Below are 23731 nucleotides of genomic sequence, written 5' to 3'. Positions count from 1 at the left end.
GGGGAGGGGGAGAAAGAGTCCATACTGTCCTTAGGTGAGCACATGTAAAACTTACCAGTTACTTGTTTAATACTTTTAATACTTTAGAATTTAAATCATGATTGGCCACTGGTGGCTGAAGCCCCAGAAAGCCACACCACAGATAAATGAGTACTGTCTACACAATAAATGTCAGTCAGGTGCTCCTTGAAGTCCTGTCTAAGCATCAGTTGGAAGGGCCAGACAGCTGGATATTATTTTATGGTTGGATATGTATGAACCCTCTTAACATGGCCCCTGTATAACTCATTTTTAGTTATGCAGGGAACAGGTTTAGTTGTTTTTTGTTTTTTGTTCTTGTTTTGTTATTTTCCTCCTTGCTGATTCTGTCTGGTCTTACTTACCTTCTATGTTAGTCTCACAGAAAATTATTTATCTTTTTTTCAAGACTGTGTACATATGTCATCATCCCCTACATTGGGTATTTTTTTCTGACTATCAAGATTGCACGGATTCCATGATTCAAATTTCCTAGACTTTCAAAATTCCTTTTGTTTCCCAAACACCGCAGGTCACTTTTGCAGACTGCGCAGGCAGAGGCAGATGGAGAGAAAGAAGTGTTGCTTGCTCTGGCATTAACATTGACTCCCAGCCCCATCAGTGGAACAAATCAACTGCTCACCTTAGCCCTCCCAGCACTGAAATGTGGAGGCAAAGATCTCGAGGATGCTGTGATCCTAGCTCTGGTTTGCGCCAAATTACCTGAGCAAAAAAAAAAAAAACAAAAAACAAAAAACAAAAAACAATCAAACAAACAAAAACAGCTTAAATTGAAGGAAAAGTTAAGAAACCAAGTTATGGACAATTTTCCCTTTTACATCCTTGTGTTTTTCTGAGTTTTCTGATTGGTATCCTAAGAAATTTTTTAAAAAATTGAAAGTTTTTTAGCTGGCAAGATGGCTTAGTTTGCTATCTGACAACCCAAGTTCAATCCTTGGGTCCCACATTGGCAGAAGGAGCAAACTGACAACCACAAGGTGTCCTTAGACCTCCATATGCATACCATGGAATTGCTGTGCCTTCACACACACACACACACACACACACACACACGTACACACACACCCGTACACGCATGCACACGCACACATGTGCACGTACACATGCATACACACACACATACACACACGCGTACGTACACACACATGCACACACACACACCACACACACACATGTGCACACATGCACACACACACACACACACACACACCACAAAGCTAAAACAGTTAAAAAGTTAATTCAAGTGGTTGAATATTGAAGACTTAAATATAAGACTTGAAACTATAAAATTCCCATAAGAAAAATTTCAAAGCATTTGGTATCGACCATGAATATGGTCTAACAACACAAGGTAAGCATGCCTACATGTAAAAATCCAAAGTCCAAAATGTTCCAAGAGCCAAAAACTTTGAGCACTAATAGGATGCCACTAGTGGACCCTCCCTACACAAAACTGCACAAAACTGTAATTATACCAGAGACGGAGCCCAGGGCCTTGTATATGCCATGTGCCGGTTCTTCAGCTCTGCTGCTGAACTACATACATCCCAACTACATAACATAAAAACTTACTGTGTATATTGTGTACACTAGGGCTGGAGATAAAACTCAAAGATCACTTGCCTACCTGGATTTGACCCCCAGCATCACACATCACACATACACATACAACATATGTATATAGTATATAATATTAGACAATTATATATAATAATATAGTATTGTAATTATTTGTATAATATCTTATATAAAGAGAGTATATATGTGTGTGTGATGCTATATATATATAGATATATATATCTAATATATATGTATATTAGATAGATAGATAGATAGATAGATAGATAGATAGATAGATAGATTTATCTAACACTTAGCATGTATGAAGCCCTGGGCTCAGTCTCTAGTATAACAACAGTATAGGCTTGTGCATGGAACAATATATATTATTATTGTAATATAACATGCATAATACATGCATGTACATATTATACAATGTTAGATAATAATTATATATAATACAATATTATAATTATATGAATTATATATGGAGAGTGTGGTATGTGTATATGTGTGTGATATGGGGATCAAACATATATAGGTATTTGATATATAGTATGTGAGGTATATACATACATATGTGTGTATATATATATAAAACATGTACACATAAGTGTGTATATATGTATGTAACCTGTATCATAAATTTATGTATGTGTATATATGTATATACATACACACACACTAATACTATACACATATATACATATGGTAGAAATTGCCTTCAGGTACTTTACCATGTATATGTGGAACCTAAATCTTGTGTTTAGACTTGGTCACATCTCCCAGCCAGCTCATTTTGCAGATGCAAATATTCTCAAATCAAAATCTAAAATTTTGAAAATCTGAAATCTGAAAGACTTCTGCTCCCAGCACATAGACAAGTGACCATCAGACTCATTATTTTCATTTACTGTAAACAATTCACGTAGGACTTAAAGCATAGAAGATGAGAGAAGCGATCTCCCCATCCCCTCTGTGAGCATCCCTTAGTGAAAAGCTAGTGTGAACAGACACAGGCCAGGCTCCTGGCCTCGCTCATTCCTGTGTCTTACCCTGGAGGAGCCTCTCAGTCTCTCTCCTCCCTTCCTGATTTACCCTCCACCCTTTCTTCACCAACCCTAGTGTGTGAAGATGTTTGTTTGCATTTTTACTTCCGGAGCTATTTTGTGCAACAGAAGGAAGACTTGTCAATGAAAGGAATGACTGTGTTGTGTGCTTATGCGAGATGCTCAAGATTTCAAAGTTTTAGTGAGTCTAGCACAGAGATGTCCAAATGTTTTCTCTGGTGATATCTTCAGAGGCTAAACTGTGATTAATAGCCTGCAAAGAACCCTTTGAAGGAGGATTGGTGACATCAAAGTCGTAATCCGGGGTGGCAGGAGCTTTATAATGAGTGGGAAGCATTTAACACATTTCAAAGGATTTACAACACAAATAAACAATAGATCCCAGCCACCCGGCCTGCCACACACACACCTTCCAGAAACATAACCTATAAGAACTTTCCATTTCCATTTATATGTAAATACAGTGTTCACACTCCTTTCAAATGGTAAGCATCCTTGGTGCCTCACCCAGGACAGCATCTTCACACTGAGCATCCCTTCTGTCTCTTCCTGTGCTTCTGGGAAACCATGATTACCAACGTGTTTCCTGGGTGGAGTGCAATTCTTGAGAAAAGACCTTGATACAATTGAGATCCTATGCAGAAATCTGAAGTAGGGCTTAAAGGCTCCCACCTCATTCTCCTGCTTCCTGCCTTCTGAGGATTTTCACCTTCAGTTACCTCGTAAGAATTGTACCCAAGTATGTGATCATTGGTTTCAGTAATTCCACAGACTTCAGTGCCCTCTGCTGCCCCACCAGGCTGTTTGAGCTTGCTGCAGGGCCTGGCAGCCCAGAGCCAGCTCATGCCAATGGGAAAAGCATACCTTCCTGTCTGTCTATCCTACCAAAGCCTGTGCAGGTCTTGTCTCTGGTGCAGCTTTGTTTGAGGGAGTTTCCTGACCAAGTTAATGGTGGATGCTCCCTGGAGGGAACCTTCTTGAAGGTTCTATCAGTTCTTTCACTGAAAGTATCAGCAAAGATTGATGAGAGAGAGAGAGTTCTATATACCCCACTTCCACATCTCCCTACATCCCACTTCCACATCATCTCCCTTGCTGGTTTCACCTGCCTGAGCTGTTGTTGGATGATCCTTACCCAATCCTAATGGAGAGTCTCACTTGGAATGACCTAACAGATCCAAACTTGATTTCTCAACTTATCTGATCCTGGCTTCCTTCCTCCAAAGCTTTGGCTTTCCTTCTTGGCCAGAACCATAGTTTGTGCTGACAATGTGTGGGGAGCTCCCAACCTGTGCCTCTGTGGGGTTGCAGTGACTCAAACCTACTCACTGAAGTTTCTTACTCGGTGGCTAATAAAACATAAGGAGCTAAATTTAGTTGTTGTATAAAACATATTATAATATTGTATATGTTAAAAAGCACTTATAATATCTTTCTATAACCATTTAAATCTGTAACAAGGACTAGCTGTAGATTTGATACATGGAGGAAATTTAAAATAGCCACAGAATTTGGGTACCAGGAGCCCAAGGAGCAGAGAATGTGTACTATTAGATTTTGTCCTTGGTGGTTTTTTTTTTCCTTTCTTCCCCTCCTGGCATTTATCTATGATTTTAGGCATTGAAGGTAATAAATAGACAGAATGGGTGGACAAGTTCCCTGCCAATTTAGACATTGCTGAATGTCTAGTGAAAGGAGAATAGATGATTATTTGGAAAGAAAAGTCATCATTTTGTGGAGTAAAGGAATAAAAAAGAAAGAAGAAACCAGCCTGTCCCACACCTGCTCAACTGAAAAAAAATATAGAGAACAGTAACTCCTGCAGCAAGATGGGAGATGGAGACGGAAGAGCCATCTGGAATCTCCTAGGCCTTGTAGCTTGCAGTCTGTAGCATGGCAGAGGTGGGAGAGCCTGCACCTGCTTCACCACGAGGGGCAGGAGAGTACTGGTTCATAAAAGCCATTCTCTGACTTGCACACATACCACAGTGAACACAGTCAGACACACATCCATCACATGTGCATCAACAATAATGAATGGATGAACTGGAAAGGAAGAAAAACACAGATAACACACTCACTATTTTCTGACCATACAACTTTATCTTTATGATACGTGTGAGAAATTCAGAATCGTAAAAAACCAACCAACCAACCAAACAACAAAAAAACAGCTTTCATGGTTTTGTACTGCTTTAAAATAACACTTTTCCTCAGATTCACATGCTTTATGTATATGAATATTTTGTCTGCATGAATGTGTGTTCACCATATGCACACCTGGTGGTGTCCTCAGAGGTCAGAAGAGGACATGAGATCCCCTCAAACTGGAGCTATGCATGGTATGAGCCGTCATTTAGGTGCTAGGAACCAAACCCAGGCAGGTTCTCAAGGAGAGCGTTTAACCACAGAACCACCTCTCCAGCCCCTGTATTATCTTTGAATTGTCTGACATCTTAAAGGATTTTTGCATAATGAATAACTCTAGACCATGTGCTTAAAGGAACCCAAGCCAAAGCTTTCTCTGATTTCCAGACAGCTTGAAATAGGAGAGCTGTCATTTAATAATGTTCAAACTATTTTCACTTCTATTAACTTAGGATGCAATTAATTACTGAGGAGACAATTAAGGAGGAGGAGGAAGAAGAGAAGGAAAAGGAGGAGGAAGAGGAGGTAGAGGGGAAGAAGAAGAAGAGAAGGAGGAGGGAGGAAGAAGAGAAGGAGGAGGCAGAGGAGGAGGAAGCAGCTATAGAGAGCAAAAGCTAGCAGAGGTTACCTACCTGACAAGCACTGTAATTTAATGTTAACCTTAGGGGCTAAACCTAGTCTATACACTCCAAGTCCTCTCAGCAGAAATTCTACCTTATATTAATATTAATCTCTAGGGATGCAGAAATGATTTAATTTCTTTTAGATATCTTTTAAAACAACCATCAAGTTTTTATTTCTGTTCCTCTTCATTAATTTGAAAATGTTTTTTCAGTACCTGGTATAAGACTTGTAAACTGGGGTTGAAGAGGTAACTCAACAGTTCAGAGCACTGTCTGTTCTTCCAGGGGATCGGGGTTCAATTCCCAGCACCCACATGGCAGCTCACAACTGTCTGTAACTCCAGTTCCAGGAGTTCTGGCTACCTCATACAGACATATAAGCAGACAAATCACCAATGCACATGTTGTCAAAGCCAAAAAATATTCCTTAATGATGCCACATGGAAAAACTACCCAGGCAGCTAACTAACATGGTGTCTCTGACTTTCCTTGGCTTCTAAGGTTCTTGGGGCAAGCACTAATATTCATTCGCTTTCACTCTATACCCAGCATTAAGCTCTATATTCCTGTCTCATAGCAAACAATAAATATGTGTGAGTGCACACATGAATGAAGTGTGTGGCGCCAAATTTTACTCACAAGGCACTCAGAGTCCTCAGATCCCCCCAGCTCCTCTCCCTTCCTTCCACGTGTCTTGAGCTCTTTGCTGGTCTCTGGTCCTGCCCTACTCTTTTTGTATTTCAGATCCTTTGCTTGTGCTGTGTGCCATGTTTGCATTGCAGAGACCATGGTTAAACACATGACATCTAGGGTCAAAGTGCTGCAGGTTTGTCTCAGACCTGCCACTTGTGAAGAAGGCTTGAGCCCGTTGCATGTTTTTACTACCTGGATTTGATCATCTAGAGAGCTGGACCAATGTTGGCTGTGCCTCGGGAAGAGAGCAGTCCTGTTCAGGTTATGGTTAACAGAGCTGAAATTCAGGTGTCGTTGGTAGCCCAGAGAGATGGATGGAAGCCACATGAGACCTCTGGGGCTCCAGTTGGTCAAGTGCTAGTTGAAGCTAAACGTGGCCAAGTCATCATTTCTCCATTATACATTTCGAGAGTTATGAAAACGCTATCAGTTAAGGGCTCCAGCCAAGTAGAGTTTTATGGAAGATCCATTTTTTTTTCTATTGCCTTGGGGTCATTAATGTTGGGCTAAAAAATTAATTAGGAAATAAGAATTAAATAAATTGAGGACTTAAGGGTTGAAGGCTTACATTATTCTTTCCCTATCTTTTGAAGATACACACACACAGCAACACACAGACTTTATAGTATTGTTTAACATCACTTTGCTTTAAAACTTCTGGAGAATAAGGAGATAACTGTGGAAATTGGATTATTTTTCTCCACTTAACTACTAGCATTTACTGAATATTTACTATGTTCTAGACATGAGGCTAAGGGTCTAAAATTAATTACTTATACAAGGCCACAATGAAGCTCATCAGTCCACAAAGATGGAAAATGAGGCAAAAGGTCCTAAAGCTTCTTGCTCAAGATCAGGGCCCCGAGCAGCAATTATCAGACAAGTCCCCCATCCCTCCCCCCAGGGACCCCTTGTCTGAATTCAACCCCGGTTGTTTCCAGCATTTTGATACTATAAGCAAACCACTGGATGGCTGATGAAATTGTTGGAACGGATTGCATGCCATAGATGATCTGAATTGGGGGTAGGCCACTTACAGACTAAATTAGATCAGCCAAATGCGGATCCCAGGAATCAGTTGGTTTGGTTGAGCTAAACGTTATAAACTGGAAGATAGTTCATCTGGTGTCTTTATAATTTGAACTACCCTGTGGGGTGTGAGGAAGAGAGCCCATTCTATTAATATTGGGATATTAAAATCTCAGTGGTCCTTTCTCTCAACCTCCTACCCTCCAGTTCAGCTGAGCAACATTTAATTTCATTTAGGGAAGTCTCACATATGCAAGCCAGTAAAGTTCATAATTGTTACTTTGTTACTCTGCACAGCTGGGGTTTACAGCTCGCTTTGCACACACTGGCACCAAAGCAAAATGATTAACTTTATATGTATCTAACATATGGACCAGACTGTTAGAAGATGGTCCTGGGTTCTGAAGAGAAAGAATACAGATTCTATGAACATGACCCAGATTCCTGAGGGGTGGGGTGGAGTGTGAAGTTTTGATTCATATCTAAGTAGAGACAATAAAAGTACAATGGCTTTGTTTCAACTTTACTGTCTTTAAGGGGCCTTTTAGGCAGGTGGGGGGAAGTGAGCTGAAAGCCACACTATAAAGAGATTTTATAGTGGAATAAATTAATAAACTGTAGGGCTGTGGGACCTTTTCTCCAGCGTGAGCTATGAAAACATAAAATGAATAGGAAAATAAAAGAGAGGATTCTTACATCTTAAACAGGAACATTTTTCTTTTCTATGAATGAGAATGCTGGTAGAGAAAGATGGAAACAAATTTTTCATATATTTCTGATCATTTTAAAAATCAGAGGTGCTATATTTGGTATACATGACAGGTATTTATTTAAATAAATAAAGCAAAATGGCCCTAAACTAAACTGCCACTTAAATACAAAGGTGTTTCCCTAATGGATTTCAGAGCAATGCAGGGACTACTCATAAGGGAGTGGGCAGGGGTGAAGGAAGCTGACTCACAATGGACACTCATTTTTCCAGTATCAGGGCCCTTTTTGAAACTCATTATTAATACTTGCTTAAGGCTTTGTTTATGTTTGTTTAGTTGGTTGGTTTTTTGGTTTTGTCTTGTTTATCTGTTTTGTGTTTTTTATTTTTTAAAGACAGGATTTTTCTGTGTAGTCCTTACAGTTCACAGAAAATGCTCTGTAGACCAGGCTGGCCTTGAACTCACAGAGATCCGCTTGCCTCTGCCTCCTGAGTGGTAGGTTTAAAGGTGTGTGCCACCACACTGGGCTTTGCTTTAGTTAGTTTGTATTGTTTTGTTTCCTCTCTCCTATAATGGGGCAGCACTGGAAACCTCTCTAGAACTAGGAACTCCAGAGGAACTTAGAAAAACAGATTTCAGCTCACCATTGGCAGAGAGTCCTGGATGAAGAAGACAGGGAATAAAGGCCGGAGATATGCAATGTCTCAGTGGGATCCACAGGCTTTCTACCCGTTAGATGTTTTCACACAAAAATATCTTACAATCTGTAAGCTCCATCTAGATATTTCTGTAGTAAGGATGCTTTGGGACTTTCATAATCAATATTCTCCACGTTTTCTTTTATTATGAAAAACACCTTACTTGGAGCTGGCAGGATGGATCAGTCACTAAAGGGCACCCACATAAGAAGCCATTGAGCCAGCATATGCGTGTAGTACCAACATTGGAGAACAAGGATCCCACAGTTTTCCAAGGGGCCATTCTAGCTGAGTTGGTAGTAAGCTCCAGGTTCAGTGAGAGACACTGTCTCAAAAACCAAGGTAGAAGCCAGGCATGGTGGCATACACTGGGGAGGCAGAGGCAGGTAGATCTCTGTGAACTGGAGGCCAGCCTGTTCTACAGAGTGAGTTCCAGGACAGCTAGAGCTACATGGAGAAACCCTGTCTTGAAAACCAAAACCAACCAACTAAGCAAATGTGGGGACACTATTGAGATCAAGGAAGATACTCGACGTTGACCTCTGGCTTTCACATACAGGGACACACATCCATTCCAGCACATGCAGAAGCATGTGTACCTGCACACACGCAGAACATATATGCACATAAATGAATGTGCATACACAGAGAGACACACACAGGCACACACACCCTTCCATTCATCTTGAATACCTTCAGATCTCATAAATCCTTTATTCCATGAAGCTTTGAAAAGCACCATTTCATACTGAAAATCCTAGACATGTCTATATGTGATGAAAGCCATAGAAGTGTTATACTTTTCTGGAACTCTATGAACAATAATTTCTCTTACACATTGGAAAATGGTTGGAAATCAATTATATATATAAAATGTTATATATATATATATAAATATATAGATTATATATACATACATACACATATATACACATACATACATACACACATATACATATATGTATCTATGCATATATGCACACACACACACACACACACACACACACACATATATATATATATATATATATATATATATATATATATATATATATATTCTATCTCCAGGGGATTTGACACCCTCCTTCTGACCTCCAGAGGCACCTGACCATACATGGTATACTCTCACAAACACCCATATATATTTTAAAACATAAATACATTTAGAAAGAAAAGAATCCATTCTGTCTCATCACCTGGCCTTTTCTCCTGGAGAACCTCTGTGATCTTGATATGTCTGAATTTCTCTCTGAGATTGAGGATGAGGCACTTCTGTGGCAGGGAAATAGTTCCCCTCAGTTACACCAGTGACACAGCGGCCACTGAGCATGTAAAATGTGGCTGGCCTTAACTGAGATATGCCCTAAGTGTAAAGCACACATGAGAGTTTGAAGACACTACCAAAGGTAAAAGACATACTTTTATGCTGATTATATGTTAAATAATATTTTCATCTATGAATTAAATATATAATTGAGATTAATTTTGTGTATTTCTTTTTACTTTTTAACATGTTCCGTTCTTCTCTAAGAAGAGTCAACTGACATTTAAAACCACTGGGACCTAAGTTGGCACCTGGACTAGAGATTGGTAGGGGTCCCTTCTAACTGAAGCTTTATTTGGTGCAAAGTCCCTCAGCTCAAGTAGAAGCTGGGGTCAGATCCTGGTTCAGGGGGTCCTCAGCCAACTGGCTGCTTTCCAAACCTAGCTGATAGGTGGGAGAGACTGCATACAGAATTTTAAGAGGAAAGACACATTGAAACTTCTGTACTTAACTTGAGAAGAGAAATCAAAACCTAAATGCATGGAGGTGGGGAAGCATGGAGAATTGCTTTCTTCACCCCACCACATCACCCCCTTGGCCTTGTGAAATCTAACGAAGACCAGATCCTTAAGGACAATCACTAAAAGCCAGTATCAAGCAGAGAAAGAGCCAGGAGAATGTGGGGTTTCTTCTATGGCTACAGACTCTGCTTCATCCTCCAACCTACCCAGCCTATGGAGGCTGGGGCCCTGGGGAACACATAGGCCTCTGAAGCCCCAGGGTGGATGGACCCTGAGCAGCGATCTGGGGTGTGTTTTCATGTCTACGCAACCATAACGAGCCTAGGCCAGGGTCCCAGGACACTCTGCTCCTGTGCTCCGGTGCTTTCTGGCACCATCTGTCCTGAGCCTCCAGGGAAGACCCCATGCTTCCCTCCTTCCTGGGAGGCTGCAAAATCACTTTCAGATGCCAGAGTGATTGTAGTCACATCTGCCTTCCTGGTGAGTGCTAGAGGCCTTACACTCCTCTCTAGAGTGCGAATGTGGCGTTCTGAGTGGAGTTCCTTCTGACGTTCAGTTTATTAAAAGAAACCCCAGGCTCTGGCAGGCTGGCAGCCAGCACGGTAAATCACAGAGCGTCCACATTTCTGATGTGCTTCAAGCACTCTTGCAACTACCAGGAAATGCTATTCACAAATGGCTGTGGGGCTGCAAAGAGCCTCAATTCGACAGCTCTACTCCAGCAGCTGGGAGGAGGCGAAGCAGTTCACATTCCAGAAGTTCTACTTCACCCATCCCGGAATTCCCCAAGGAAGTGAAGCTGGGATTGAATTTTGAAGGACAAACTGGGAAGCAGGAGAGGTGGAAGGGAGCTATGGTGGGGAGGGTTGGAGCGGGGGACATTGGAGTGCTGGGTATATGCTCCACACATATGTGGAACAGAAAGCTCTTGTCTTAAACCTCATGCAGCTCAGTCTTAGCAGAGAGGCACACAGCATGACCACACAAGGCAGAATAGCAATGCTATGTGGACTAAAGTGTTTAACCACATAGCTCTGGTTGTCCGTTGTGGTGTGAGGAGCCCATGTGATAACACTTACTATTCCTATTAATCTTAAGTGCCTGACTCTGTCAGCCACTGTCTAGAATAGTCCACCTGCAGGCAAACGCATGGTCAGGGCAACAGGCCAAAAGAGAGAGAATCCATGCTAACTGTGGTTGCCTCTGTTTACCCAGTGATGACTGAGAACCTTGGAATGAGAGCATCCTCCAGCACAGGCATCTTTCTCACCAGATGTGGCTGCTACTAGGGAACACAGGAGTGGCCCTGTCTCCTGGTCACCCAGGGCCTCACAATTTCACTGTACATGTTCAGTCTCTTTAGTAGTCAGTGTTCCCTTAGCCTGACACAGGATGCCACCCACCCCAGGCTGGTGCCAGAAGGATCTCTTGATAGCTGTAGGTCCTTAGTCTTCCACAGTGACCTCTTTCTAGTGACTCTGGTCAACAGCAAGACAGCTTGGAGCAGGTATCTCCCAACTCCAGCTTCTTCACTGTGTACTATCAGAAACTGTCACATGGGCAGGCTCATTGGTGACAAAACCAGCCCAGATTTGTGTCATTTGGCCACAAGTCTCCACCTGTCAGAAGACCCCTCCCCAACACACACACACACACACACACACACACACACCTGTCTGTGATCACCCATCTTCTATATGAACCATCCCTCAGGTAGCCTCCTAGTTAGGAGAATATAAGGCCTGTCAGCCTTGCCTCTCAGTTAACGCGCTGCTGCCATGTGTTGAACTGACTGGGCCTGTGTGGAACGATATGAATGAAATGATGCCTCCCATCAACCAGTCCTTCACACCTCTCTCATCCTGAGGTTCTGCCCAGGGACTCATGACTGCCTCCAGCAATCTCCTCTAGCTAGCATGGTGAGGCTGCCTCCCTGAGTGATCCGTCAGGCCTTTCCCATCTTACTTCCTCCTCACCTACCCCTCTGTTTTGAAAGTCTTTCCTCTGTGCTCTGTACACTTAGGCATCTACTTTACCTCCTTCTCTCTCTTGAGGTCTACAGTCTCTGGTTTAAGGATGAATGCTTCCTCGTTCTCAGACTGCCTGATTTTCTCTACTCTCTAATTGGAGGTTGGGGGGAGGAGAAATCTCCTCCAAGAAGACTTTCTTTAGTCAAAGCCATCCTTTTCCATCTTAACCCACAATTTTCTTTTCCATCTCTACTTTTACTTGTACTGATTAAGTTAAATTAATTGTCCCACTTCTGGCTTACATACCTATTTGGAATTTATTTTTTATCATGCCATATATACAATATATGATATATGATTTGTGATATGTGATATAGAATATGTGATATATGATATAAGATATACCATATATGATATATAATTGATATATGATATATATTTTTAAATTAATACTACAGTACTATTTGTCCCTGACTATTCTGGCTGGAACTTCTTTTTATTCCTTCTAGAAAGTACTTATGCGTGGAACCAGATCTTGGTGTTTCTACTAACAGCATGATTATCTGTAGACTTAAGGTACACTCCACTCTCAGGTTAAACAGGAAGAAGAGGAAAAGGAGCTTGCTCTCCAGGGACCTCCAATGGGACAAAAGTCATCTGGACCTCCCCTTCAGAAAGAGCCAGGCATAGTGCTGCATGTGGCCCTGAGATCCTGTCACTTGGTCCTGGTCCTCTTCCAGACCTATCTGCTGAACTGTCAGAGCAGAGGAGCAAGCTAGAAGGGGAAAATGGAAGCTGTGAGACAGGGTGGCCCATTGGTGCCCTCTTTAGGGCTCCATGCCATTTGGCTTGGGAGTTTCAGGATCAGGATTCCACTGAAGAACTGAGCCAGTGAGAGTATGAGCATGCTTTAACAGCTTATAACATGAGAGGTGCTGCTCACTCGCTCCTCACTCCAATACAAAGAGCAACCAATGGAAGCTAAGGGAATGAGAGCCTTATTTTTACTACAACTCCAGTTCCAAGGAGAGATGTACATGACCTCAGGCAGAGGTAATGGAGGCAGAACTCAGCTCTGGGTTCTTTGACGTTACAGAACGTACACTCTCGTTTACTCCCCCCCCCTTTCAGTTTCTCCCAACTTCTATTTTTTTTAAAGATTTATTTATTATTATATATAAGTACACAGTAGCTGACTTCAGACACACCAGAAGAGGGCACCAGATCTCATTACGGATGGTTGTGGGCCACCATGTGGTTGCTGGGAATTGAACTCAGGACGTTTGGAAGAGCAGTCAGTGCTCCTACCCGCTGAGCCATCTTGCCAGCCCTTCTCCCAACTTCTTAACTCCTTTAAAACCCCAAACTACTATCAGAAGGCAGAGTTTTGATTCAAATGTAGAGCTAAGTCTTTCAAGTTCCTTTTAAACCTCTTCTCCTTCCTGCAAGCCTCTTACACCTTCCCCCGGCTTACTAATAAACAACAGGACATTTTCCAAGCATGCCCCGATCCCGTCTAGACATCTTTCCTTTTAATGTTCTCCAGCCTGGATCGTTCAGTTTGAGGAATCCCAACTGAAAGGCTAGAATGTATTTCTGCCGCCTTGTCAAATTTGTACCCATAAAACTACCTAAGAACTTCTAACCACAGGGAAGAATTACAACGCACATAGTACCATGTCTGAAATAGTCCATCTGCAAGCAAAAGCATGGTCATGGCAGCATGCCAAAAGGGAGAGAATCTGTGCTGACTGTGGCTGCCTCTGTTTACCCAGTGATGACTGAGAACCTTGGAATGAGAGCATCCTCCAGCACAGGCATCTTTCCCACCAGATGTGGCTGCTGCTAGGGAACACAGGAGTGGCCCTGTCTCCTGGCCACCCAGGGCCTCACAATTTCATTCTGCATGTTCAGTCTCTTTAGTAGTCAGTGAGAACAGGAAAGCCAGAGGAAGCATTGGGGGAAATGCTTCGTTGTTACTATCTCTGATTTCACATTGCAGTTACCATGGTAACTTGGATGTGGAATGTCTCCAGCCCTGGTACCACTGGCAGGAGATGCAAGCCTCTAAGAGGCAGGAACTAGTGAGAGCTCTTCAGATTGGTGAAAGTGTCTCTCTAAAGGCAATGATGGAAACTTGGCCCTTTTTTTTTCTCTCAAGACAAAGATGGTTTTGCTCCACCAGGCAAACCCACCATGATGTGCTACCCAAGTACCAAGCCAGCAGAGTCAACTGACCATGCCCTGAAACTTCTAACACTGTGAGAAATAAATCTTTTCTCTTTATGAGTTGGTTACCTCTGGTATTTGTTAAAGTCATGGAAAGCTTACAAAGTTATACACAGTCAAGGGTTGATCTTTTCAACAGTAATAAGGAACTCATCCCACACATCTTTTCTATAGCCACTAATTTAAGGGAGTGTTACCTTCCAGGATGCCCAGGGAAGGGGCTCCTTTGGAAGGGCAAGAAAGTGTCTAGGGCACTCTAGTGTCTAACTTTGGAAGTAAAAGACAGTTTCTAGCTCCCCTGAAACCTGAACTTAGCTGGAAGAAATTCTTTGATAATGAAATTAAAGTTTTCCTTTGAATTTTAAGGGGCTTTCCTTAGCTTTCGGCAAAAGCCCATATTACTGTGAAATAGAATGTACATGGGAGAGTGTGCAAAGCATAAGTTCACAGCATAATGGCCACTACGGAGCAAGTGTCCAGGTGCCCACCATTCAGATCACAGCATAACGGCCACTATGGAGCAAGTGTCCAGCTGCCCACCATGCAGATCAGAAGCCAGAGCATCAAGAATGGCCAGGACCATGTAGGCTGCCACTTGTAATGTCTGTTGTTATATTTTTAAAAGATTTATTTATTTTATTTTATATGGATAAGTACTTTGCCTGTGTGTATGTCTGTGTCCTATGTGTGTGCCTGGTGCCTGTGGATGTGAGAAGTGGGCATCAGATCTCCTGGGACTGGAGTCATAGACATTTGTGAGCCACCATATGGAGGCTGGGAGTGGAACTCGGTTCCTCTACAAGAGTAGTAAGTGCTCTTAACTGATGAGACATTCATTTAAGTTTTGAAGCAGGGTAAATAAAATGGCATAAACAATGGGTTTTCAAGCACTGGAATTATTTTGCCAAAGTAACTGGGCCTTCTTTGTCTCCCACAGCAATGTCTAACCACTTCCACCCCTTCAAAGAGACAAGCATGCACCTGAAATAAATACTTTCAATTTCAGTGAAAAAAAGTAGACTTCTCTTCAAAGGCTCTACTACAATGACAGACAGACAGCTAGATAGACAGACAGATGATAGATGGTAATAGATGTTCCAGATCTTACAAGCTTCATTAACATTCTGCCATTCAATGTAAGACACACAACTCTTTTTAATGAAGGTGGGAGGACGATTGTAAATTGGGGACCAATTCGAAGCAGAAAGTGAAGGCACAAGAAAGAAAGTTCTGGTTTCTCTACTAACACTGTACTAACTACTGTAACCTCCTGCTGTCTCAATAGGCATGTTGTAACCAGAAGACTTTGGTGTCAGTTAATTGAAGGCATTTTTGCATGAATCTAGAAAGCAAACAAATAATCTGGCTTTTTTGTTTTGACACTTACATGTTGCTTTTTAATATTATTCAAAATTTGAAGAAGAGTGAATTTACAATTTTAAAAAAAGCAGCAGCGTGCATAGCTCAGAATTACAGAGGAGTTTGCTAGGACATTTGTTTCCTTCCATCTCCTTCCTCCCCTCCCCCCCCTTATACACACACACACACACACACACACACACATGCACACACACACACACACACACACACACACACACTTTTGTTACTCCTAGATGATGTGAGCTTCCATTTTCAGGCAAAATTCAGAAAAAGTTATAAAGCTCTCTGGGAGACAAATTAAAATTTTAAATCAAGATATAGAAAAGGTTGTGCTGTGTGTCTTTCCTGCTTAGGGGTGACTCCAGGAAGAACAGGAGGCTCAGGCAGAGCTTTGCTTTCTGCAGAGAGCCACCTAGTGCTCAGGACTATGAACTTGTTTTTCTTCAGCCACAGGTTGAAAGAGTAAATTCCAAAATCAGGAACAGATTTGACAAGTCATTATTTATGTTTATAGGAGAGTGCAAATGCCAGCTGAAGAAGAGTCTCCAGATAGGTTTTATTTCAGGGACTATTAGCCCTGCTAATAACGGCATTATCGCTGCTTCTGCCCAGAGATGAGCTGCAGAGGAATCTGAACTCCAGAGGGGAAACACCAGCCAGCTCTGCCCACAGCTGTCCACAGGGTCCCAGTGATCCATAGGATTAATCCTGGCTGCAGCCAAAAAGCATCTACAGAGGAAGCTGGCAGCAGACTTTTGGTGAGCACTGGGTAGCACGGAAACATGTTTGAAGGATGCGGAGTTACTTGTTCATGTTAAGATGGGTACAGGTTGTAGACTAGCTTTTTGTTCCTCTCGAAGACAGGATTTTCATTTACTCTGCATAATTTATACACTCAGCTACAAATTAGACATGGTGACAATTCCATCCTACCTTGCAAAGGTCCCAGGTGAGTGACATAGGTGCCAATGATTTTAGGAAAAGGAAGGAGCCCAGCAGTGGTGGTGCACGCCTTTAATCCCAGCACTTGGGAGGCAGAGTCAGGAGCATTTCTGAGTTCGAGGCCAGCCTGGACTACAGAGTGAGTTCCAGAACAGCCAGGGCTACACAGAGAAAACTTGTCTCAAACAAACAAACAAACAAACAAAAACAAAAAGCCAGAAAAGGAAGGAGCTGTGAGAAGAGGATTGATGTGCCCAGAGACAGCTGGATCCCAATCCATCAAAGGAGCTTGGTCCAGTGAGAATCCATTGATCTGGGAACTCTCACTTGGGGCCCTAGCGTCCTGCTTCCTGGCATGAGGACCCACAGATGGACAGTTTCAGCTGTCTTTTGGTGAGCGAAGTCAGAGAGAGGGTGGGAACTGGACCAGGTAATCTCTGAGGGGCTCTTGATCAGAAGACCATTGATGTACCACACACCCTTTCCTTGGAATCTTACACCAGTGCAAAGAATCATCTCCATAATTCTAGGTAAACCAAGTCTAGCCTAGATGCTTAGTGTGAATTAGTGATTATATATAGTTTTATCAAGAGAGGAGTTAAAAGGAGGCAGAGACGATGGGAAGTGTAAGAGCTGATATGGAAAGTGTGTGAATGAATGTGTGTGAATGTGTGTATGAGTATATATGTAAGTGTCTGTGTCTGTGTGTGTGTGTGTGTATCTCTGTGTTTGTGTGTGTGTGTGCATGCATGTCTGTGTGTGTCTGCCACTGTGTGTAGGAGTGTATCTGTCTCGGTGTGAGCATGTGTGTGTCTGTGTATGTGTCTCTGTGTGTGTATGTATATGTCTCTGTGTGTCTCTGTGTGTGTACATGTGTCTGTCTGTCTGTCTCTGTTTCTGTCTGTCTCTGTCTCTGTCTCTCTCTCTTTGTGTGTGTGTGTGTGTGTGTGTATGTGTGGTATGTGTGAGCAATTCTTCTCAGGAGTTAATTTACAAAAGAAATAGTCATGTTCTTTTCTTGAACTTAGACAGAACCCTGACCCTGGTTAAAGTTCAATGTTGGGCTGGAGAGATGGCTCAGTGGTTAAGGGCATTTGTTGCTCTTGCAGAGGATTCAGGTTTGGGTCCCAGTACCCACATCATAGCTCGAAACCATCCTTAAGTCCCGTTCTAGGGGATCTGATTCTCTCTATGACCTCTGTGGGCACCAGGCAAGCACAGGGTGCAGAGGCATAACACTCAGACATATAAAATACAACAAAATAAGGCAAGTCTTCAGAGGGGGGAAACTTGATGCCAGCAGTGCACACATGACAGTATTTGGGCACTGACTGAAAGACACCACACTGGCTCATGTAGGCACTGGACTAAAGTTTGGAGAGTTCTCAGGTACCTGTTTTGGTCAAAGGAATTGAGAACAGTTGCTGAAGGAGTTTGTTCTCAGACGTCCTCAGGACTACCACCACATCAGCAGGGAGGGTGTCTCTGTTTTTCTCAAGAACCCCAGAAGCATCATATAACACCTAGAAGACAGACAGCAATGTGTGCGAGTTAACAGAGGCAACTGACTGTGGCTAGTGACACTGGCAGGCTCTCTGAGTAGCCATTGCCTAACACTGGATATAAACTCATCCTGTCATGTAACACAAAGCCTTTGACTACCAAGCACCAGATAAAAGAGAGAAGTTGTACTTTTGACAGGTCAATTTGTCTTAGCTTTCTGTCCAGTTATCTTTGAAGAAAAGGGCCCTATGGAAGATATGACATATTATAAAAACTGCTAAAATACTGAGCATTCATCATGTGTGAAACACTCATCCCCATTCTACTGATAGGCAAGTAGGAGCTTAACAAAGGGCTGAATGAGGTCAGGCAGTCATCCTCCTGGGGCAAGTAGGCTTTTAGCTCATGACCACCATGCCCTCACTACCTCTCAAGGCACTCATGCGATCTGAGGGATCACTTTAAGAGTCTAAGTGGTTCTTGGTTCTCAGCAATGAGGGAATCCAACTTAGAGGATTGAATATTTGAAGGGATATTTTACAAATCCCTGGAGTGGTGTGATGGTTTGAATAAGGATGCCCTATGTAAGCTCGTATGGTTGAATGTTTGATTCCCTGTCTAGGGTACTGTTTAGGAAAGATTGGGAGCCATGACCTTGACAGAGGAGGTGTGTCACTGGGGGTTGGCTCTGACGTTTCAAAATCCCATGTCAAGCCAAAGCCCCCCCCACCCCACTATGCTCCCTGTCATGGTGATCATTGACTCCCTCTCTGAAACTATAAGAAAGCCCCCGGTTAAAAGCTTTTTGTTAAAAGTTGGCTTGGTCATGGTTCCTCTTCATAGCAATAGTAACCCTAACTAAGATCAGTGGTAAACAAATTCAGCAAATAATTCACAAATCAGAGAGAAATTGATCCTAGAAAGGAGAAAAAAGAAAAAGGGGTACAGGGTATAAAAAAATGTATACAAGGAGACAAGACAGAAAGAGCAGTGACAGCAAGAGAGGCACAGAGGACGTGGAAGGCAGTGTCCTGTCAATGAGGACATAAATGTGGAAGATAATTCGGACTTGTTATGGACCAACAGAAGAATTACAAATGCTTTCCATTGACGCCCCCCCCCCCAACACACACACACTTTCTGGATCTCAGGCCTCAACAAACCTCCTGAGAACTGGTCACAATGTAATTGGTTTATCTGGGAGAGACAGAGCAGTGAGCTTTAGGACTTAAATTTAGATGGAAGCATGATACATACACAATGGGAATGCCAGTTCATGTGTTAAAAGCTTACCATCTGGATGACTGAGATTATGTTCTTTTGCTAGACATTTCTAACAGCCCATAGACACGTTGAAAGTGAAAAGAAAAAAAAAAAGCCCTATGGTGTTATCAACCATCCTATGTCAGCTACACTCCAAATGACTTTAGAATGAGAACATTTGCCATGAAACCTTGCAAAGACTGTGGTATGGCTCCTGTTGGTTCTGGGCCAGCCCTTAGGGCAAGAAGCAGGTTATAGCTCTGTAGGCCACCACATCTATAAACAGCACCAGTGACAATGCAATTAGAATCAAAAAAGTGAAGCTTGAAAGAAGTTTCGTGAGCATCCCTATGGCAGGGAGGAGGCCCTGGTGGTGGTGGTGGGGGCACGGATGTTTTGTTGTTCTTAGGTCCTATAACTCTTGTCCTTCTTACCGGTCCGGCATAATGCTGAATGCCAAAACAGAGTTCCACTCCTTTGGGCCTCCAGAAGAACTTACACCGTAGGTTGTCTTCAAATTTATCTGTGTGCAGAGAAGAGACTGGAGTGTTCATCTCTGAAGTTGGACATCCCCCCCCAACACACACACCTCTCACATACACACACCTCTCTCTCACATACACACCTCTCTCTCTCTCAAACACACACACACACAATGTTGAAAAGGGAAGGTAGTGGTAGAAGGGAATAAGAGAAGAACTGGAATGTGGAGGAATAGGGGGTAGATTTGATCCAAACACATATCTATGCTGGCAGGAATAGGAGGAGGCAGAGGATTGGGGGTGGTGATAGATTTAAGTCACAAATTCTACCAGGATACTGCAATTCATTTAAAAACAATTTTTAAATTTAAATGTGTATTTATGAGTACGTGTGTGTTCCTGCTTGTTCCAATGTGCACTGTATTTGTGAGGATTCCAGAGTAAGACAGAAGATGGTGTTGAACCCCCCATGAGTAGAGTTAAAGCTGGTTGTAAGCTGCCCAGTATGAGAGTTAGGAACTGAACTGTGTTCATAGCAAGAGCAGCAAGTCCTCTTAACCCCAGCACCATCTCTCCGGCACACCAAGATCCATACTTTTATAACCCACCGAGTGTCTGAAGTAAGACGGGTAAACTCCGTAAAACTTAAAACACATCCACCAAAAGCCTTGTACGGAGTTCCACACTCAACATGTTTATCTTTTTTCCTAAAAGGTACCTACCAACCAAGGTCTGGTCTGTCCCTTGGGGAAACCGACTTTCTTCATCCAAAAGTGCCAGAAGGCCCAAGGGTTTTTGGAGGAACATGTCCAGGAGTGGGCGATTGTCTTCATACTGCACCAGGACAGCATCGACGCCTTCGTTCTTGTACTCCATCTGGAGGGAAATGGACCGGGACTCTCTGGCCTGAAACTGGCCTCAGTACCACCAGGACATTTTAGCCTGGACTTCCTGGGTCTGGCCCAGACATGTGAATGACTAGGAATGTTTAGGCCATGGAAGAATCTATCCATCACAGCCTTAATACTGTGCACTCAGACTGTCAAATTAACCATTGAACTATGTGAGGAGTAGATTTCCACGTCTGGGGAATTCAAGAATATTTGTTCTTCCTCCAAGGATACCTCTCCATTACTGGGAATCAGATGCAGAGACAATGGGAGATGATGAAGATGAATATGGGTTCTAAGAACTCCTGTCTTAGGCTCAGGGTCACCTTGTGTCTTTGTGGACACCATTATAGATATTTGTAGTCAAAACAGGAGAGCGTGAAACATACTCAACAACATACATGGAAGAATTTTGAAGCAAGAATTAAATAATTGGCCTGTCACCAGCTCCACACAAGAGAGGGAATATACTTTTCCAGAGAAATCAGGACTTTGTTTCCCCTCCCAGACTAAATTTAGACTGTTTATTTTGACAAGACTATTTTGCCAGTGGTTTTTCTGTAGCCTTTCACTTGACAGCCTGACTAACCAGGTTTTTGCTTCAAATTGTAGTCAGCCTGGCAGCCTCTCCCAATCCCCCACCCCCACCCCACCCTGTTGCTTTAGCTTTAGGGTCAGCCATTACCTGCTCAAGAGCAAACACGTGCTGATTGAAGTAGTACTGGATCTGTTCATTGGCAATATTTATGCAGAGCTGTTCAAAGGAATTCCTCTGGAAATCCTCAAAGCCAAAAATGTCCAAGATGCCCACATTCATCCTGTCCTCTGCATTGCTGTGACAGAGAAAGAAAACAAATGAGGAGAAGTCACGTCTATCTCAAGACAATGAGACTATAAGTCCACACGTCAACCACCATCCAGATCCACGCAGGGAAAGATGTCTCCTGCCTCCTCGGGGACAACAGTTTGAAACTTACAATAAAATTCCTTTTTTCTCTTTTGAAAATGAAAATAAATAGAATCCTTTAAAAACAGAATTCTTTTTTTTAAAAAAACTCATCTCTGCTTTATAGCAGATTTCTTTCTTTTTTGTAAATTGGATATTTTTATTTACATTTCAAATGTTTTCCTCTTTTCAGGTCTCCTCTTTATAAACCACCTATCCCACCCCCTCCCCATGCCTCTATGAGGGAGCTTCCCCACCCACCCACCTACTCCTGTCTTCTTGCCCTTGCATTCCCCTACACTGGGCCATCAAACCCCCTCAGGCCCAAGGGCTACTCCTCCCACTGAAAAATAGAATTTTTTAAAATCATACTCAGAGCCAGGCATGATGAGATATACCTGTAACCTCAGCACTTGGGAGGCTAAGACATGGATTGTCAGAGTTCAAGGTCAGCCTATGCTGCAGAGCAAGACCCTTCCTATATAAACATACATATATATACATATTTATATACACACATATGTATATATGTATATATATTCAAAAAGAGAAAACAGAACAAAAATCTACTCAGAAGCTTCTATGCAGAGCACACAAAGGGACCTTGGCTACATATTCTCCCATCTACCCACCCCCATAGCCTGATTCTAATAAGACTTCAGAATTTAACTGTGTCGGTTCCTCTACAATACAGAAAAGGACTAAAGCCTGGGAGAGAGAAAAAAGTTATGATAACAATAACAAGAGAAAGTCTGTGCTTTAAAGTTTTTCACAAGTATATAAATTATTTCTAAAAACGCCCCAAGGAAGGCGTGTTAACCTCACTTTTACAGGAATGAAAATTGGCAGACCGCTTAGCTGATGGAGCTGTAGACATCAAGCATGAACCTGGTTAATCCAGCTCCCTGCCAAGCCTCCTCCTTACAATGGCTTTCAGTCATTCTCTCAGGAGTAAATGCTTCAACTCTCCTGGTTCCCACTGATGCTCCAAAAGGTGAAAGAGGGAGCCCTTTGCCTAAAGAAATCCCAAGTAGACCTAAGGTTCTCTCTTGCAAACTCTGACCCCAGTAGATGAATGATCACTCCAGGTCTCTGCTTCTGGGGGGTAGGAGGGACTTGCCATATGTTTTTATCAGGCTGCAGGAGTGTGTTGATTCGATTCACAATCCAACTGAACAGCCTCCCATAGAGGGCCTTAGACATGGCATCCCTGACGTCTTCAGCCCTGTCCACTGTGTTGGCTCGAACAATGGTCTCGCCTCGTGTGACCACACAGTGGGAGGTGAGGGCCTCCTGAAGCTCTTCAGAGTTGATGCAGAGCACGCGGGCAGCTGGAACACAGAGCAAGTATGATCCAAGGCATGTGGCCCCTTCACACAGCTAAACAGCACTACAGCACCCACTGTGTGCCAGGCTCTGTTCTTCAGACTGTGCTTCATGGTCAAGACAAACAAGCAAAGTCCCTGACTCCAAGAAGTACATGGGCTGGACAGCACAGCTCCCAAACTGATCTGAAAGCTCCCTAACAGTATCTAGTAAGAAAAGGTATGAGGGGTGGGTCTGAGAAGGGAGAAGACATGGTTTTTTATCAAATAAATTGCAAGAATAGACATTCACAAACACATAGGATAGTAAAGGTCCTAAATAAGAGTGTTACAAATTAACATGAAAAGGTGTTTGTTTTGTTTTGGTGTGGTTTGGTTGGGTTGGGTTTGGTTGGGATGGGTTGGGTTGGATTGGGTTGGGTTGGTTGGTTTGTTTGGTTTGGTTT

The 23731-nt window shown here is 42.7% G+C and overlaps 1 protein-coding gene across 1 annotated transcript in view; it reads right to left on the bottom strand.

Annotated features, from left to right (window-relative positions):
* Positions 1-23731, bottom strand: part of Myo3b (myosin IIIB) — a 403285-nt gene that overhangs the window by 158936 nt on the left and 220618 nt on the right. The window contains exons 21-26 of the mRNA XM_031370554.1: positions 23081-23291; positions 21700-21847; positions 20847-21000; positions 20077-20165; positions 18270-18399; positions 662-741 (exon numbers count right to left, since the gene is read on the bottom strand). Of these exons, the coding sequence (XP_031226414.1) occupies positions 662-741; positions 18270-18399; positions 20077-20165; positions 20847-21000; positions 21700-21847; positions 23081-23291 (812 nt within the window). The remainder of the gene's footprint in view (positions 1-661; positions 742-18269; positions 18400-20076; positions 20166-20846; positions 21001-21699; positions 21848-23080; positions 23292-23731) is intronic.

This window comes from Mastomys coucha, unplaced genomic scaffold (assembly GCF_008632895.1).
Source record: "Mastomys coucha isolate ucsf_1 unplaced genomic scaffold, UCSF_Mcou_1 pScaffold15, whole genome shotgun sequence".
Classification (NCBI taxonomy): Eukaryota; Metazoa; Chordata; class Mammalia; order Rodentia; family Muridae; genus Mastomys; species Mastomys coucha.
This window is presented reverse-complemented; position numbering and strand designations above follow the sequence as displayed.